General features: G+C 36.7%; 1 protein-coding gene across 1 annotated transcript in view; it reads right to left on the bottom strand.

The window, feature by feature from the left end:
* Nucleotides 1-17,837, bottom strand: part of LOC141359615 (uncharacterized) — a 93,558-nt gene that overhangs the window by 25,350 nt on the left and 50,371 nt on the right. The window contains exon 5 of the mRNA XM_073862347.1: nt 4,668-4,677. Coding sequence (XP_073718448.1) covers nt 4,668-4,677 — 10 coding nt within the window. The remainder of the gene's footprint in view (nt 1-4,667; nt 4,678-17,837) is intronic.

Here is a 17,837-nt window from a genome sequence, read left to right on the forward strand (position 1 = left end):
ATTTTCATGCATTGTTATTTTATGAACAAGGTCAGATTTTATAAAAAAACTTCCTTATGTTTTCCTAAAGCCACAAAATGACACCTTCCTAAAAATTGCTCTAAACATATCATATGTCAATATTTTTTTCCACTTTAAATGATTCAGTCTTTTAGAACTACTTCTGCCTGAAACATACATATGAAATATTAATTAAGTTTGTGGAAATTTTAACCCTTTACATGCCAGTTTGTTTACATTAACCCATGTTTTTTAACAGAAAAAACAAAAAATCTAAATATTTTCCCCCAAAAAAACATTTGAACTACCATTTGATTATAATTATTATTAGACCCTAGGATGGGTCAAAGATTGGTAGCAACATTGATTTTGATGCATTGTTATTTTTTGAACAGGGTCAGATTTTATACAAAACTCACACTTCCTAAGGCCAAAATCCTATGGCCAAAATGACACCTTCCCAAAAACTGCTCTAAAAATATCATACATCAATAATTTTTTCCACTTTAAACTATTCAATCTTTTAACACTACTTCTTCCTGAAACATACATGTCAAATATTAATTAAATTTGTGGAAATTTTAACCCTTTAAATGCCAATATGTTAACATTAATCAAACCACAGTGTTCGCCTGATGTCGTGAAACCTTTTGTGGGACACCGTAGCCCAGATAGTGACCTGTCCTGATTTCTCACTCCAGAGACTGAGGGCTGATTCATTTTTTATCTGTAAACACCGGTCAGAATGAGCAGCCCCACATTAGCCTGCAGTAGTTTCTCTGTCTCAAGATCTCTCCAGTCTGTGACTGTCTCCCATGTAGGTTTGTCATGGCCTCAATATGCTGCAGGATTTCATGCATCAGCATCAATGAAAAGCTTGAAGACAGGGCACTGATTCGGGCAGTGGCATAGTTTGTGAGCCCTGGGATCAAATCTCTGGCTGCTGGGAAGTAGCGGAGCATTTCCATGTTTGTGGGAGACCAGAAGATTTTTCAATATTTGACATCCATCCTGCCGCCACTTCATCCATCTCCTCTCCGCTCTCACCTTGTGACAAGTCTTCTGAAGATCCCTCTAATGAATTAGACTCCAGCTGGTCTACTTCTACCTCTGAGGCGCCCGTGTCGACCTCAGAATACTCGGAGGAAGATGAGGAGCCATCCTCGCTCTTGAAGTGCATGATTATTTCAGGAGCCTTATGTGTGCTGTAATGCCTTACCATTTTCACTACTTCTGCTATACTGTTCATACTTATAGCAGTGTACTTGCATAAACAACATGAGCGAGAAACAAAATGAACATTGATTTTGTTTCGGTTCTGGCCTCTCATTGTTTTTATTACTGAATTAGTTTATAACGCAGAATGTGCCCTTCAAAGAGAGAAGAATTTGGATATGTTGAATATGCCCCCCCTGCCCCACTCAACACCGACCCCACCCCGACATCACCCCACCCCCTTACCACTCAGACACACTTTTTTTACACACACACCAATTTTCAACATTAAAGGTTTATCTTTTCAGCAGCTATGCAGTCCGCAGAAAACAGCAAAAATTGAGACATTTTGATGAATGCATGAAACGGTAAAAAGTAGCGCCACCTGGTGGACAAGTATAAAAATTAAAACTTCAAGGCCAGTAGTTCAAAATGATATATTGACATAAAGGTATGTATTAGTTAATGTTAAGATAAATGGGGGGTCAAAAATGGTAGTTATAATGGTTTTCAATGGGGCATTTTTTGTCCTTAGGAACACATTAGTCGGTTTTTGCGTAGCTTAGCCATTTTAAGCTAATTTAAAAAACTGAAACCAAAATTCTAAAATGTATCAAAAATGATTAACCTTTGGCAAGTTTGGGCAATATTCAATCATCACAGTCAAGATGGTTTAAAAATCAAAATCAAAATGGCACAAAATGTCCCTAGGAACTCTTAAGGGTTAATCGAAGGCTGCAGCCTAAGGAGGTCGCATTTGTAGCCTGCATACGTCATCAAGACTGTCTTTCTTTAGAGTATTTACAATTATTAAGTTGACTATTATTCTTAGTTAATCGTAAATTATTGTAATACGCTTATGAATTGCGAATGTAATTCTCAGTTAACTTAAATAAAACAGGCTTTATGAAGTATGCACTAAGCAGCCTGCATATGCGACCTCTGGAGGCTGCAGCCTTTTGAAGTGAGAAACTACCAATAGTTTTGACAGCAAATACACTAAGGATGAAAAACATCACAGATCCTTATACTCTGAGGACAGTTATAAACCTGGGAAATAAGGTATGTTTTTAAATTTAAATTCAGGTTCTAATGGAACTAATTGGAGGGAGACTATAGGAGCCTATTCTACAGTTTTGGCCCAACAACAGGCATGATCACCTCTCTCAGTCTGGATTTAGAAACCATCAACACTTTAAGACATGGGCACTCTTACTTCCTTTCGCTTGCACGCGATCTCGAGTGTCTATGACCACAAGTGTGGGTAGTTGGATGCAGCCTGAATATCTGAGTTTTAACTTCTTCCTTTTTTTCTTGCATTAATAACGTCATGTATAAACACGCATGGATGACTAGGTGTTAAGTGTTAACCACATTTTCTACTGATTGAGAAATACTGTAGTAGATTGACGTAGAATATCCTGTTTTACTGTCATGAATAGTGAATAATGTAGATAAACGACATCGATGAATTCTTAAATTACACAATGATTAAAATGAAGTGAAGGAATCAGAATGCATTCAGTTGCAGGAAAACTTTTTTATTGTACAAATTTCAAAAACAACTTAAAATAAATAATCCCCATCTCCTTTAACTGCAAAGTTTAGACTTCTTTAACAACTGAACAGCATGCAAAGACAACTTGCATACATAATATTTCAACAAATAAATAGAAACACTGTGCAATTTGCAATAATACTATTAGTCATTCAAGTTCAAGCCCATAAACTACACAGAACAACACATTAGCAAAATATAGATGTCTTTGAAATAAAAAAGACGTAATGAAAAGACGTAATTTACTGCTAAAGACTGTACTGACAAAAACGATTCATTGAATCTAATAATTTTTTTTAAGGTAAGTGGTTGCAATCAATTTATTTAAGCTACATTTAAACAAAAAAATTAGAAAGGCAAAACAAAACAAAAAACTTTTGTTTAAATGTAGCTTAAATAAATTGATTGCAACCACTTACCTTGAAAAAATTGATTAAATTGAATTAATCATTTTTTTTGGTTAATAGTCTATTGTGCAATTTATGTTCAAAATGAAAAAAAAAATGTATACCGAAGTCATTCTACATTTGTACAAAATACCACCTGGTATTGATACACCACACTTATCTCTGTCTAAAACATTATCTTTTAAAATGACGATTTTCAGACAATGTTACTTTCGCCCCTGCTTTCCCCTACCTTTCTTAAAAAAAAGTTAATTAATTGTTGGCCTGCTCTCTCTCTGTCTCTCTCTCTCTCTCTCTATCTTTCGCCCAAAGTTCCCACTTCCTCTCTCTCTCTCTCTTGATGCCCAATTCCCTTATTTGACACTCATACTACTGGTAAATGGTTAACTGAGTGACTCACTCAGGCTACTCAAAAATGTGAAAAAATTGAGGGTATTTTCTCTGAAATGTGTGCCTTTACAAACCCCCCTCGCCTTAGTGATGCCTGATATAAAGCACAAAACAGAGCATGCATGCATCAAACACTCATCCGTGAGCATCATGATGTCCCCATTGAGTGCACTGAGGATGATTGTCTGTGTGCTGAGCTTGCATCAGATTGTTAAAGGTAATTATTTTTTGTCTGTTATATCTTTTTACTTATATTAATGTTCATTTGTCACGTCTATTTCTGTAGCGGTATAGCAGTCTATAGTGTTTTATTCTTAAATTTTACATACATATTAAATGCATTTAAATCTTTTTCGACTGGGGAAATTTAAAGCAAAAGTTCTTCTGTTAAATTTGTGGCTAATAATGATGAGAGATGGACCCAGCGAGAAGTTTTTAACCAGTATTGCAACACATACTAGCACAAAGATGACCAATCTTATTACATCTTAAGTATCACAGCATATGGTCTGTGCAAATAAAATAAAAATGTCAAACAGAAAATCTTACAACAGAGTGTCCGTGACGTCACCATTGGTTTGTGACAAGCTTTTTTGAAGCCAATAGTTGATGGAGGCTGCCTTCGCCATCTTGACACTGTGTCACCATGCATCACTCGTAGTAGATAACATAAAATGTGAAAGAGGCGGGATGTAGGTGAAGCTGAGGTGGCTGGTTGCTGAAACCACACCTGCCTAGCTCGACTCCAGACATTTGCTTGTTTAAGAAGACATTTATTAACCTTTGCAGTCATATTTAAATTACCAGGTCTGCTTGTGCAATATTAGTTGGGTTTCTATCAGAACTGGGTACTTTTTAATACACATTATTATTGACTAGTTACAAAGATAGATATCCTGCAATTAAGTAACATTGAGATGCTGCTTCTTTTTGTGTTTCAGGTGTGTTTAATGTTGATGGAGATGAAGTGAAGTCAGTGTCAGTGATGGAGGGAGATTCTGTTACTCTACACACTAATTTTACTCAAATACAGACAGATCAGCAGATAGTGTGGATGTTTGGACCTAATAAGACTCATATAGCTAAAATCTATAAACGGTACAATGTCTGCGATCCATGTGAGAGCTTCAAAGATGGACGAAAGCTGGACAATCAGACTGGATCTCTCATCTTCAACAACATCAGAATCTCAGACACTGGACTTTATCAACTAGATATCATCAATGGAATTGAAACTCAGTCAAACAAGACATTTAATGTTACTGTCTATGGTGAGTAAAGTAAATAAGCCATGTCATGTTGTAATGATTTATGATTATATTTTGTAATGAGATACTGAAAAAATAGACATGTGTTTGCGATACGGCTTTAGCATCAATATGAAAGGCTTTATATGATGTAGTGTTTTTAGACAGTATGTTCATGTTGACAGGCTTTGAAGTATCTTAAAACAGTGGTTTTTATTTTTATTTTTTATATATATGTATATGTATGCATCCATGTATATATATATAATTGGTATATCTAGTTTAATTATTAACTAAACTGGCAATTTTTTTCAGTTCTTTGGCAATAATTTTTATACAGTCCTTATTTAAATAAACCAATATGTATTGAAGTTTAATTATCAGTAGTGATGTCTTAAGAAGTGTCAGGCAAGAGTGATGTAACACAACATATACATTTTAAAATCTTTTTCCAGCTCAATAATAATAACATATTATTTTAGTTATTTTTAAGTGCAGTATACCAATTAATACATCCAATTAAAATAATCACAAATACATTATCACAGCAGCACAGACACACAAAAACAAAATGTAAAAAATATTAAGTGTTAGATTTGTATTTACTTACACACATCTGTCTTTCATGATGTCTAGATTCTCCAAAGACTTCCAGCATCTATCACTGGATAGCAGCACTGGTGGCTGTGATCTTAATTGTAGCCGTAGCAGCAGTCATATACTGTAAAAAAAAAAACAAGACAGTAAGTATTACAACAAATATGCCAAAGCAAAGCTTTCCTGCAAGAGTTTTGTTATCATCCTCACGTTAGACACTTAATTAACTCATAAAACACTTTGATGAAATGTGTTTGAGTTTTAACTAACTTAAGACTGCAGAAAGGTGGCGCTCTAGAGTTGTGCTGAGCAACTCTGCTTATAGAACATGTTTTGATTTTTACTTAATTTATAGTTTTAATACATATATTTTTATTGCTTTAGAGTTATAGAAGAAGCGACACAAATGTTACCATGACCAAAGATACTGTCAGTAAGTGTGTATGTAAGTTTAATGCCAAAGAAAAAAGAACTGCACAATATACATATAATCCGTATATGTAGATAATCATACAGATAGTGTTGTTAAAAACCAATTATATAATTAGATTTCTTAAGGTAGACCGTTACCAAAGTAAAAAGGTAACAGAGATCAAGGCCCTATAGTATTTTTTCCAAGTATGTTTTTTTTCTCTTTAAATGATGATTTATAAGAACATATTTAGAGTAATACTCCCTTCCTCTTTCACTCTGTAACTGGTTTTGTGTTTTCTTACAGGAGCCTGACAGTGATGTTGCAGTGCAATTACAATTAAATTGATGTCCACAATGTATGAAAAGGTTCTTTTAAAAGTTTTTTTTTTCATATGCACTTTCCAAAAATGTTGATCACATAATGCTGTGGTAAAAGTGTTACTTATGAATTGTTATCTGTTTGTCCAGTCTTTAAATGTCATCTCATAGAAAGACTTGTTACTGTAACACATTTTGAAACAATGTATATTTTATATAATTTTGTATAATTTTGTTCAGTGTATCTATAGGGGTCATCCCATTGTGCGATCTCTTTTGAAGGTTCTCAGGGATAAAAACTAGCACAAATCACTTGAACTGTTTTGAATCAATGTTTTTGATACACATGTTTGTTAACCCACTCAGGGCTTTGGGCCCTAGGAAATACTACAACTCAAGTATTCTTGTTGTAAGTGTTTTAAATGGTTAATTTTATTTATTGTGTATTTATTCTATACATTGCACTGATGCTTTACCAGGATTGGACAGATGATGGGCAGTGCTTGATATGTGAATATATTATCACATTCTGAAAACTTTCAATCTTTTTTTTTAGATCAAATACAAACCACATGCATACCACACTGAAATTAAAATTGTATTGTTTTGTATAAGCATTTAATTGCTGTTGTTTTTTTAAATAATTTCTTACTTTTATTAATGTAGCAGTTCTGATAAGATGAAATAAATATCTCATATGTAGTTCTGTGTATGACTCATTCATTATATATCAGAAAGCCTTTGTAAATCAATGTAAAATACAGTATGAATGTATTTTGTTGGTGTTTTGATGTTGTTATTGTATCATGTACCAAGTTATTAGTTGACAAAATATTGTTTGCTCTTGTTGGGATGTACAAGTACAATAGCAATACATCCACAAGTCAGATTACATTCTCTGTCAGAACATTAAATACTTCAAGTTTCTACAAATAATTGGTCATCATGAGAGTATCAGTTGAATTAGACATGAATAAGAGTAATGTTGGCTTATCACAAATGGAGTTATAGTGTCTTTTAGTCTGCTGCAAACTGCACACATGAGTCATTGCACACTATGCAAACATTTCATACTCCTTATCCATGAGAAAAGCTTGTGTTATTTCTTTCATCAATAATCTTTTGATTTTAATGTGAACAGTGATTCTGTAAGTAATAAGCTGCTAAAGGCCCCTCCCAAATATATTTTCCATCCTGCAACCTATTGACCCTTTTTACAGGCGCTGTCAATTCAGTTCTGTGTGCACTTGGCTCTCCCTGGTGGTACAACGATTGAATTTGCATAATAAATGAGGCAAGGGTGTAGAAATACATTCAAGGTGTTTTAAAGCATGGGAAAATTACTTTAACAAATGTATAATGCTCAAAGATGAGTTTTAAGTAATAAAATGTATAACCAAAGGGGGGCTAAATCCAACAAAGGTAAAAGTACGGTATTTGGGGTAAAAAGCACCTATTATTGGGGCTAAATGCCTAACCTCTAGCCCAAAACACTTTGGCTTGTCCGGAGAGACCTTACTAAAGTGATCATAAATCTGATGACTGACTTTTGTATTTATTAACAACATGCTTGTGTTCAAGTGTTCAATGACATTAAAACACCTTTTTCCATTAAATAGCATCTGGTTGAGATAAACAGCATTTTTAACATGTGATTTAAAAATGAAAGTGCTAACTAATATTTTAATTTGCAGACACTGTACCATGTATTGAATTAATGAGTGTTTCATTTAGAGATCTTATACATTTTATGAAATTCTTCTATTTTTCATTATGGCTGTAACCATATAGACTTTAAGTTATTTTGGAGATATTATTTGAGCACTGTTCCATGTTTTATATAATAATAATAATAAATAATATACAATATTGCCAAGTTTTGGGACACCAATCCAAATCATTGAATTCAGGTCTTCCAATCACTTCCATAGGCTCAGGTGTATAAAATCAATCACCTAAGCATGCAGACAGCTTTTACAAACATTTGTGAAAGAATGGGTTGTTCTCAACAGCTCAGTGAATTCAAGCATGATACAGTGATTGCCACCTGTGCAATAAGTCCATTTGTGAAATTTCCTCACTACTAAATATCCCACGGTCAACTGTTAATAATATTATAACAAAATGGAAGCAATTGGGAACAGCAGCAACTCAGCCAAGAAGTGGTAGGCCACGTGAAATCCCAGAGCAGGGTCAGTCTCTTTCTGCAGAGTCAATAACAGACCTCCAAACTTTGTGTGGCCTTCAGATGAGCTCAAGAACAGTGCGTAGAGAGCTTCATGAAATGGGTTTCCATGGCCGGGCAGCTACGTCCAAGCATTACATCACCAAGGTCAATGCAAAGCATTGGATGCAGTGGTGTAAAGCACGCCGCCACTGGACTCTAGAGCAATAGAGAAGTGTTCTCTGGAGAGACGAAACTTGCTTCTCTGTCCGACAATCCAATGGACGAGTCTTGGTTTGGCAGTTGCCAGGAGAACGGTACTTGCCTGACTGCATTGTGCCAAGTGTAAAGTTTGGTGGAGGGGAGATTATGGTGTGGGGTTGTGTTTTTCAGGGGTTGCTTGGCTTCATAAGCACTATTCGGATGGGATTAGTTTTCCAAACGACGTTTGAGTTTCAACGTGTCCCCCAGGACGTCTGTGATTTTATGTACCGATTCGGACAGGATTAAAATGATGCAGGCTATTCCAGAGATGGGAGTGTCTGTTTCATGCATTTTAACATATAAAATAAAATATACAAATCCTACTAAAGTAACGTTAGCCTACGTGTTTTATATAACTGTCTGCTTATAATAAACACAAAGAAAGTAAGAAATAATGATTAACAATTTATTATCTTTATTAATTAACATTACCATTCCGAAGTTGAACAACTTTGAACGTAGTTTCTTATAACGTTAATGATATTACAGTGTTTAATCTTAACAGTGTTTGATATTCAGCTCGTATTGATTTAATTATTTTATTTTGCCGAATGCGAAAAAACTAGAGATGATCCGATACCATTTTTCTCTTCCCGATACCGATTCCAATACCTGGGCTCAGGGTATCGGCCGATACCGAGTACCGATCCGATACCTGGGTGTATATCTTATTGACAGAAAATAAACTTTTGATTAGTAAATGAACTAAGTGATGATCTTTACCATTATGTACCAACAACCACAGAAATACACTAATAACTTTTCATAACAAATGTAGTGCATTACCACAAAGTTAACACAACCAGGAAAAAACTAGTAGGCAAAAGGTCAAGTGTCAAGAGACCAACTAAAACAAACACTAATCACAATAAGGGTGACTTAAAATGAAACATCAACATCTAAACCTAGTAAGTGAATTGAGTTTTCTACAGCAATATATTTACTGAACATTCAGAAACAATGCCTTCCAAAATAATAAAATGCAATCATTCTCCATCATCCACACAACAATCAAACAAGTCAATATAATAAACAGTTGTTGTTTTAAACATTGTGTGAACATTAAAACATGACATTGTCATAACGTTTAAAAATGGTAAAATGTAACATTACTCTAACGTTCAGACAACAGAAACGTTCCTAGAACTTAAAAAAAACTACCCGCTTTTAACATTGGCAGAATGTTTTTGGGAACATTCGGGAACTTTCAGGGAACGTTCTTAGAACTTTTTATTTCTAGCTGGGACACCATAAAACCGTCATATCCATTTATACAGGACTAGTAGTACGTATAGCTGTATATTTATATTAGATCCAGCTCTTTCACAGCAGTTTGTCATTAAGGAGTTTTAGAAACTTTGGACAAAAAATATCCGCTGTATAGTTGGGATGCCCAAACATCAAGAATCAGACTGTGAATCTCAATCATGGTGACAATTAAAATTGTTAAAAAAATCCTTATTTATCCATGCCGCAGTGCATGCTGGGAGTCCTGAATGAGATTTGTAATTTGTTAATACCCAGCATGCATTGCAGCATGAAGTTTTTCATTTAATTGTCACCATGATTGAGATCCACAGTCCGACTCCAGATGCTTGTGCATCCCAACTACACAGCGGATATTTTTTGTCGAAAGTTTCTAAAACTCCTTAATGACAAAATGCTGTGAAAGAGTTGGATCTAATATACAATATTGGCAGAAAATAAACTTTTGATTAGTAAATGAACTAGGTGATGATCTTTACCGTTGTGTGCCAACAGCCACAGGGATACACTAATAACTTTTCGTGGCAAATGTGGTGCATTACCACAAAGTTAACACAACCAGGAAAAAACTAGCAAGCAAAAAGTCAAGTGTCAAGAGACCAACTAAAACAAACACTAATCACAATAAGGGTGACTTAAAATGAAACAAACATCGGCATCTAGACCTAGTGAGTGAATTGAGTTTTCTACAGCAATATATTTACTGCATACAGAAATAATGTTTTGTTAAATAATAAAATGCAATGTTTCTCTATCATTTATATAACAATTAAACAAGTCAATATAATAAACAGCTGTTGTTTTAAACATTGTTTGAACATTAAAACATGACATTGTCATAACGTTTAAAAATGGTAAAATGTAACATTACTCTAACGTTCAGACAACAGAAACGTTCCTAGAACTTAAAGGGGTCATATGATGAAAATGTTAGCATTGCCACTTTGTAGGTGTGAGCAAAAACAGGTCATTGAAATTTGGCTTTCATTATGATGTCATAAGGATATCTTATTAGAATAATACCGCCTCCTTAATCTGAACTCTGAAAGAGAGAGAAAAGAAGGACTTGACAGCACAATTGAGTTTGAATTACAACAAACCACCATCATTGTGATCAGTGTTTGCACTTTATCCGCTCATTTGCATTTTAAAAAACACACCCAAAACGACACATTTTTGGACTTGACAGCACAATAGAGTTTCAATTACAATAAACCACCATCATTGTGATCAGTGTTTGCACTTCATCCGCTCATTTGCATTTTAAAAAACACACCCAAAACGACACATTTTTGCTCGAGCCTACAGGGTGGCGGTGCTAGCATTTTCATCATATGACCCCTTTAAAAAAAACTAGCCGCTTTTAAAGGGGTCATATGATGAAAATGTCAGCATTGCCACCCTGTAGGCCCGAGCAAAAATGTGTCGTTTTGGGTGTGTTTTTTAAAATGCAAATGAGCGGATGAAGTGCAAACACTGATCACAATGATGGTGGTTTGTTGTAATTGAAACTCTATTGTGCTGTCAAGTCCAAAAATGTGTTGTTTTGGGTGTGTTTTTTAAAATGCAAATGAGCGGATAAAGTGCAAACACTGATCACAATGATGGTGGTTTGTTGTAATTCAAACTCAATTGTGCTGTCAAGTCCTTCTTTTCTCTCTCCTTCAGAGTTCAGATTAAGGAGGCGGTATTATTCTAATAAGATATCCTTATGACATCATAATGAAAGCCAAATTTCAATGACCTGTTTTTGCCCACACCTACAAAGTGGCAATGCTAACATTTTCATCATATGACCCCTTTAACGTTCGCAGAATGTTTTTGGGAACATTCGGGAACTTTCAGGGAACGTTCTTAGAACTTTTTATTTCTAGCTGGGGTGCTTCAGACTTATTCCTGTATAAAACATGAACAAATACATACAGTGAACTAGGGTATTTTTATTATCTGAAAGACATTTGACAGTAATATTTATTTTTCCTAAGAGAAAACGAGCCACAAATCTAACACTGTACACTGAAAGGGTATTTTAGTTTTAGAATAATTTGAAAAATCTGTAGAATTCTGTGGGATGATTTTAAATGTTTTTAGAAGAAATTAGAGAATTTAAGCTATTAAATATTACGAAATTGCATCTAAAATAATTACTTTTTAAAGGCTTTTTAAAATGAATACACCAAACCAATGAGTCCTCTGAATTAAACTGGACCAACATGAACCAGATAATGTGCATGTCAAGTTAGAATTATAGTTTGTAGCCTATATAAAATGACATACATTATTGTTAATATATATTATAGCAGAATAAAAAAGCTTGTGTAAACGTTCTCATTATGAATTAAGCACGTATGAAGATAATTTCATCATTTTTACAACGCAATGTAAACTTTATATTAAACATAACAAGAGCATTCGTCTTGTAAACGGATTTGAAATTATGGATGTGCTGTGCTGACTGTCGCGTCACATAGACGACAGAGACAAGTAAGATCTGCGGTAAAACTCAGTGGTAAGTTTTATTTCATCTCAAATATTAAACGGTTTATGCTCTTATCATTAAAAACAATCACAGCAAACAGCACACGCAGGGTTTATGTACTTATCAATGCTGCTCACAAACGCGCGACAGTATGTACAGTATGTGTACTTGTTGTCAATGACAGTACTGGTCACTCACAAACGCGCTCAAGCGCGGGGTATGTGTGCTTGTCAATCACAGGCATTAACTCCGTTGAGTACTCCTCCAAAATCTGCGGGCGCAGATTCCGTTGAGAGATGTCGATGTTTTGTTTTATTAGTCTGAAATACTAACAAACAGCGGACATACGGCTGCATGCTTTCATTTCTTTGCCGCTCTAAGTAAACAGTGGTTGCGTCACGCATGAGGTAACTTCCTGGTGTTTGCATTCAGAGCAGCGAAGAAGAAATGAGTTTCGCTTTGCAGCGTTAGCTATAACGGGCATAACTAGGTTTAGTAAGAAAATGGTATCGGATCGGTACATGGGTTCAAGTACTCGCCGATTCCGATGCCAGAATTTTTTGTGGTATCGGCCGCATTTCCGATACTGGTATCGGAATCGGAACAACTCTAGAAAAAACATTCATATCTGAATGAATGGGACTCAGGAAATACAATATACGCGCGATGGCAGATCACGTTGGCCAAAACACGAAATGAACAGCGTTTTCAAAAGATATTGCGGGCAAACACAGACATTTGCATTCGGACGGGATTACATTTCTCAGAGAACCTCTGAGTTCGGCGAAAAACAGTAGGTAAATTGCTCTGGAATTTTTACGGAGGTCGTCAGAGAAAAACACAGACATGGCCGATTCGGACGGGATTAAAAACACAGAGGACCTCTGAGAAGCACAATTTTCTCAGAGGTCCCCCTGTAAAACTAATCCCGTCCGAATAGGCCTTTAGTTCCAGTGAAAGGAACCCTTAATGCTTAATCATACCAAGACATTTTGAACAATTTCATGCTTCCAACTTTGTGGGAACAGTTTGGGAATGGCCCCTTCCTGTTCCAACATGACTGTGCACCAGTGAACAAAGCAAGGTCTATAAAGACATGGATGAGCGATTTTTGGTGTGGAGGAACTTGACTGGCCTGCACAGTGTCCTGACCTCAACCCAATAGAACATCTTTGGTATAATTTTAATAATAATAATTCATTACATTTTATATAGCGCTTTTTTGCAGACCTCAAAGCACTTTACATATGAATGGGGGAATCTCCTCGACCATCACCAATGTGCAGCATCCACCTGGATGATGCGACGGCAGCCATATTGCGCCAGAACGCCCACCACACACCAGCTTATTGGTCAAGAGGAGATAAAGTGATATAGCCAATTAGTAGATATGGGGATGATTAGTAGGCCAATGGGCAAATTTGGCCAGGATGCTGGGGCACACCCCTACTCTTTTTCAAATGACATCCTGAGATTTTTAATGATATCGGTTTAACATCTCATCCATAAGAAGGTGCTTTTTGACAGCATAGTGTCCCGGCACTACTGGGGTGTTGGGACTCACACAGACCACCGCCTGCTGGTCTCACTTACACCTCCACCAGCAGCAACCTGGTCTTTCCAAGTTGGTCTCCCATCCAAGTACTGACCAGACTCAGCCCTTCTCAGCTTCAGTGGGCAAACTGTCTTGGGCTACAGGGTGATATGGCTGCTGGATGAATTAAAGCAGAGACTATGAGCACTATGAGAACTTTTTTAATTGAAAATATATTTCGTTTTAACCTTCACATATCAACATATTTCAAAATGTATTTCAGCAGTAAGCAAATACATTTCTAATTTCACAACCATGGCAATTTTTTTTTGCCAAATACATTTTATAAACAGTGAAGTTAATTATATAAATTATATTTATGTATTTGAAAAATGTAACCTGTTATGTTAGGTTTTTCATACATGTTTTCATTACGCCCTGCTGAAAAAAACAGCATACCAGCAAGACCAGACCAGCATATGTTGTGTTTTGGTGCTGGTTTGCTAGTGAACACCAGCTAAACCAGCATCAGCACCAACATGAGCACCAGCTAAACCAGCACCAAACCAGCATTAGCACCAGCTAAACCAGCACTAAACCAAACATTAGCACCAGCTAAACCAGCACCAAACCAGCATTAGCACCAGCTAAACCAGCACTAAACCAGCATTAGCACCAACATGAGCACCAGCTAAACCAGTACTAAACCAGCATCAGCACCAACATGAGCACCAGCTAAATCAGCATTAAACCAGCATTAGCACCAGCTAAACCAGCACCAAACCAACATTAGCACCAGCTAAACCAGCACCAAACCAGCATTAGCACCAGCTAAACCAGCACTAAACCAGCATTAGCACCAGCTAAACCAGCACCAAACCAACATTAGCACCAGCTTAACCAGCACCAAACCAACATTAGCACCAGCTAAACCAGCACCAAACCAGCATTAGCACCAGCTAAACCAGCACTAAACCAGCATTAGCACCAACATGAGCACCAGCTAAACCAGCACTAAACCAGCATCAGCACCAACATGAGCACCAGCTAAACCAGCACCAAACCAGCATTAGCACCAGCTAAACCAGCACTAAACCAGAATTAGCACCAGCTAAACCAGCACCAAACCAACATTAGCACCAGCTAAACCAGCACCAAACCAACATTAGCACCAGCTAAACCTGCACCAAACCAGCCTTAGCACCAGCTAAACCAGCACTAAACCAGCATTAGCACCAACATGAGCACCAGCTAAATCAGCACTAAACCAGCATCAGCACCAACATGAGCACCAGCTAAACCAGCACTAAACCAGCATTAGCACCAGCTAAACCAGCACTAAACCAGCATTAGCACCAGCTAAACCACCACTAAACCAGCATTAGCACCAACATGAGCACCAGAAAAACCAGCACTAAACCAGCATCAGCACCAACATGAGCACCACTTAGCACCAACATGAGCACCAGCTAAACCAGCACTAAACCAGCATAAGCACCAGCTAAACCAGCACCAAACCAACATTAGCACCAGCTAAACCAGCACCAAACCAACATTAGCACCAGCTAAACCTGCACCAAACCAGCCTTAGCACCAGCTAAACCAGCACTAAACCAGCATTAGCACCAACATGAGAAACAAATCTCAACAGAAACAAACATGAAGTCGTGCAAATAAACACCAGAAAGCAAACACATGCTGAATAAAATCTCAAGAGTAAATAGAAGCGTGCATATCAGCAGGCAGTCCATAAGGAATCAAACATTTCTTCAGGCAAAAGATCCAATTTTTCATTCTTAAATATAGTTTCACCAACCCAGCACCAAACCAGCATTAGCACCAGCTAAACCAGCACTAAACCAGCATTAGCACCAACATGAGAAACAAATCTCAACAGAAACAAACATGAAGTCGTGCAAATAAACACCAGAAAGCAAACACATGCTAAATAAAATCTCAAGAGTAAATAGAAGCGTGCATATCAGCAGGCAGTCCATAAGGAATCAAACATTTCTTCAGGCAAAAGATCCAATTTTTCATTCTTAAATATAGTTTCACCAACCCAGCACCAAACCAGCATTAGCACCAGCTAAACCAGCACTAAACCAGCATTAGCACCAGCTAAACCAGCACTAAACCAGCATTAGCACCAGCTCTAAACCAGCATTAGCACCAGCTAAACCAGCACTAAACCAGCATTAGCACCAGCTAAACCACCACTAAACCAGCATTAGCACCAACATGAGCACCAGATAAACCAGCACTAAACCAGCATCAGCACCAACATGAGCACCACTTAGCACCAACATGAGCACCAGCTAAACCAGCATTAGCACCAGCTAAACCAGCACCAAACCAACATTAGCACCAGCTAAACCAGCACCAAACCAGCATTAGCACCAGCATCCCATGCTGGTCATACCAGCAAGACCAGCATATGATGTGTTTTGGTAATGGTATGCTGGTGACCACCAGCTAAACCCGCATCAAACCAGCACAGACCAGCATAATTCCCATGCTGGTCCATGCTGGCATGATGCTTTTTTTTAGCAGGGGGTGTTCTCCAAATGCTAGAGGAGCCTCACCTAACCTCTGAAGGAAGTGACTTGTAAGGACTAGTCTTGCCAAGGAAGTATCCTTGACATTGAGAAACGGCCAGAGAATGTCAGAGTGCATTGGGTTAGCTATGCGCACTGTTATGGGCTCATCACGTTTGTGGGCGTGGCTTAGCCATAAGTAAATTAACAAATAAAAAAGGGAAAAGGAGAGCAAAGGTGTGGCAAAAAGTGAAACCCAGTTGGATACTTCTTGTAGTGGGTTGTCTTTTTCAATTGAGAGAGTTCCCAGCTAGAAATAAAAAGTTCCAAGAACGCTCCCTGAAAGCTCCCGAATGCCCCCAAAAACACTCCGCCAACGCCAAAAGCGGCTAGTTTTTTTTAAGTTCTAGGAACGTTTCTGTTGTCTGAACGTTAGAGTAATGTTACATTTTACCATTTTAAACGTTATGACAATGTCATGTTTTAATGTTCACACAATGTTTAAAACAACAACTGTTTATTATATTGACTTGTTTAATTGTTATGTAAATGATATAGAAACATTGCATTTTATTATTTTATAAAACATTATTTCTGAATGTTCAGTAAATATATTGCTGTAGAAAACACAATTCACTTACTAGGTTTAGATGTTGATGTTTGTTTCATTTTAAGTCACCCTTATTGTGATTAGTGTTTGTTTTAGTTGGTCTCTTGACACTTGACTTTTTGCTTGCTAGTTTTTTCCTGGTTCTGTTAACTTTGTGTTAATGCACCACATGTATTATGAACATGCCAAGTTAATAGTGTTATTCTGTGGTTTTTGGTACATAATGGTAAAGATCATCACCTAATTAATTTACTAATCAAAACTTTATTTTCTGTCAAAAATGTAAATGAGATCCAGCACTTTCACAGCAGTTTGTCATTAAGGAGTTTCAGAAACTTTGGACTAAAAAACATCTGCCGTATAACTGGGATGCACAAACACCAAGAATCAGACCATGAATCTCAATCATGGTGACAATTAAATGAAAAACTTCATGCTGCAATGCATGCTGGGTATTAACAAATTACAAACCTCATTCAGGACTCCCAGCATGCACTGCAGCATGGATAAATAAGGATTTTTTTAACAATTTTAATTGTCACCATGGTTGAGATTCATAGTCTGATTCTTGATGTTTGGGCATCCCAACTATACAGCGGATATTTTTTGTCCAAAGTTTCTAAAACTCCTTAATGACAAACTGCTGTGAAAGAGCTGGATCTCATTTACAATATTGGCAGAAAATAAACTTTTGATTAGTAAATGAATTAGGTGATGATCTTTACAGTTATACCAACTACCACAGAAATACATTAATAACTTTTCATAACAAATGTGGTGCATTACCACAAAGGTAACACTACCAGGAAAAAACTAGTAGGCAAAAAGTCAAGTGTC

Source organism: Misgurnus anguillicaudatus, chromosome 23 (assembly GCF_027580225.2).
Source record: "Misgurnus anguillicaudatus chromosome 23, ASM2758022v2, whole genome shotgun sequence".
NCBI classification, from domain to species: Eukaryota; Metazoa; Chordata; class Actinopteri; order Cypriniformes; family Cobitidae; genus Misgurnus; species Misgurnus anguillicaudatus.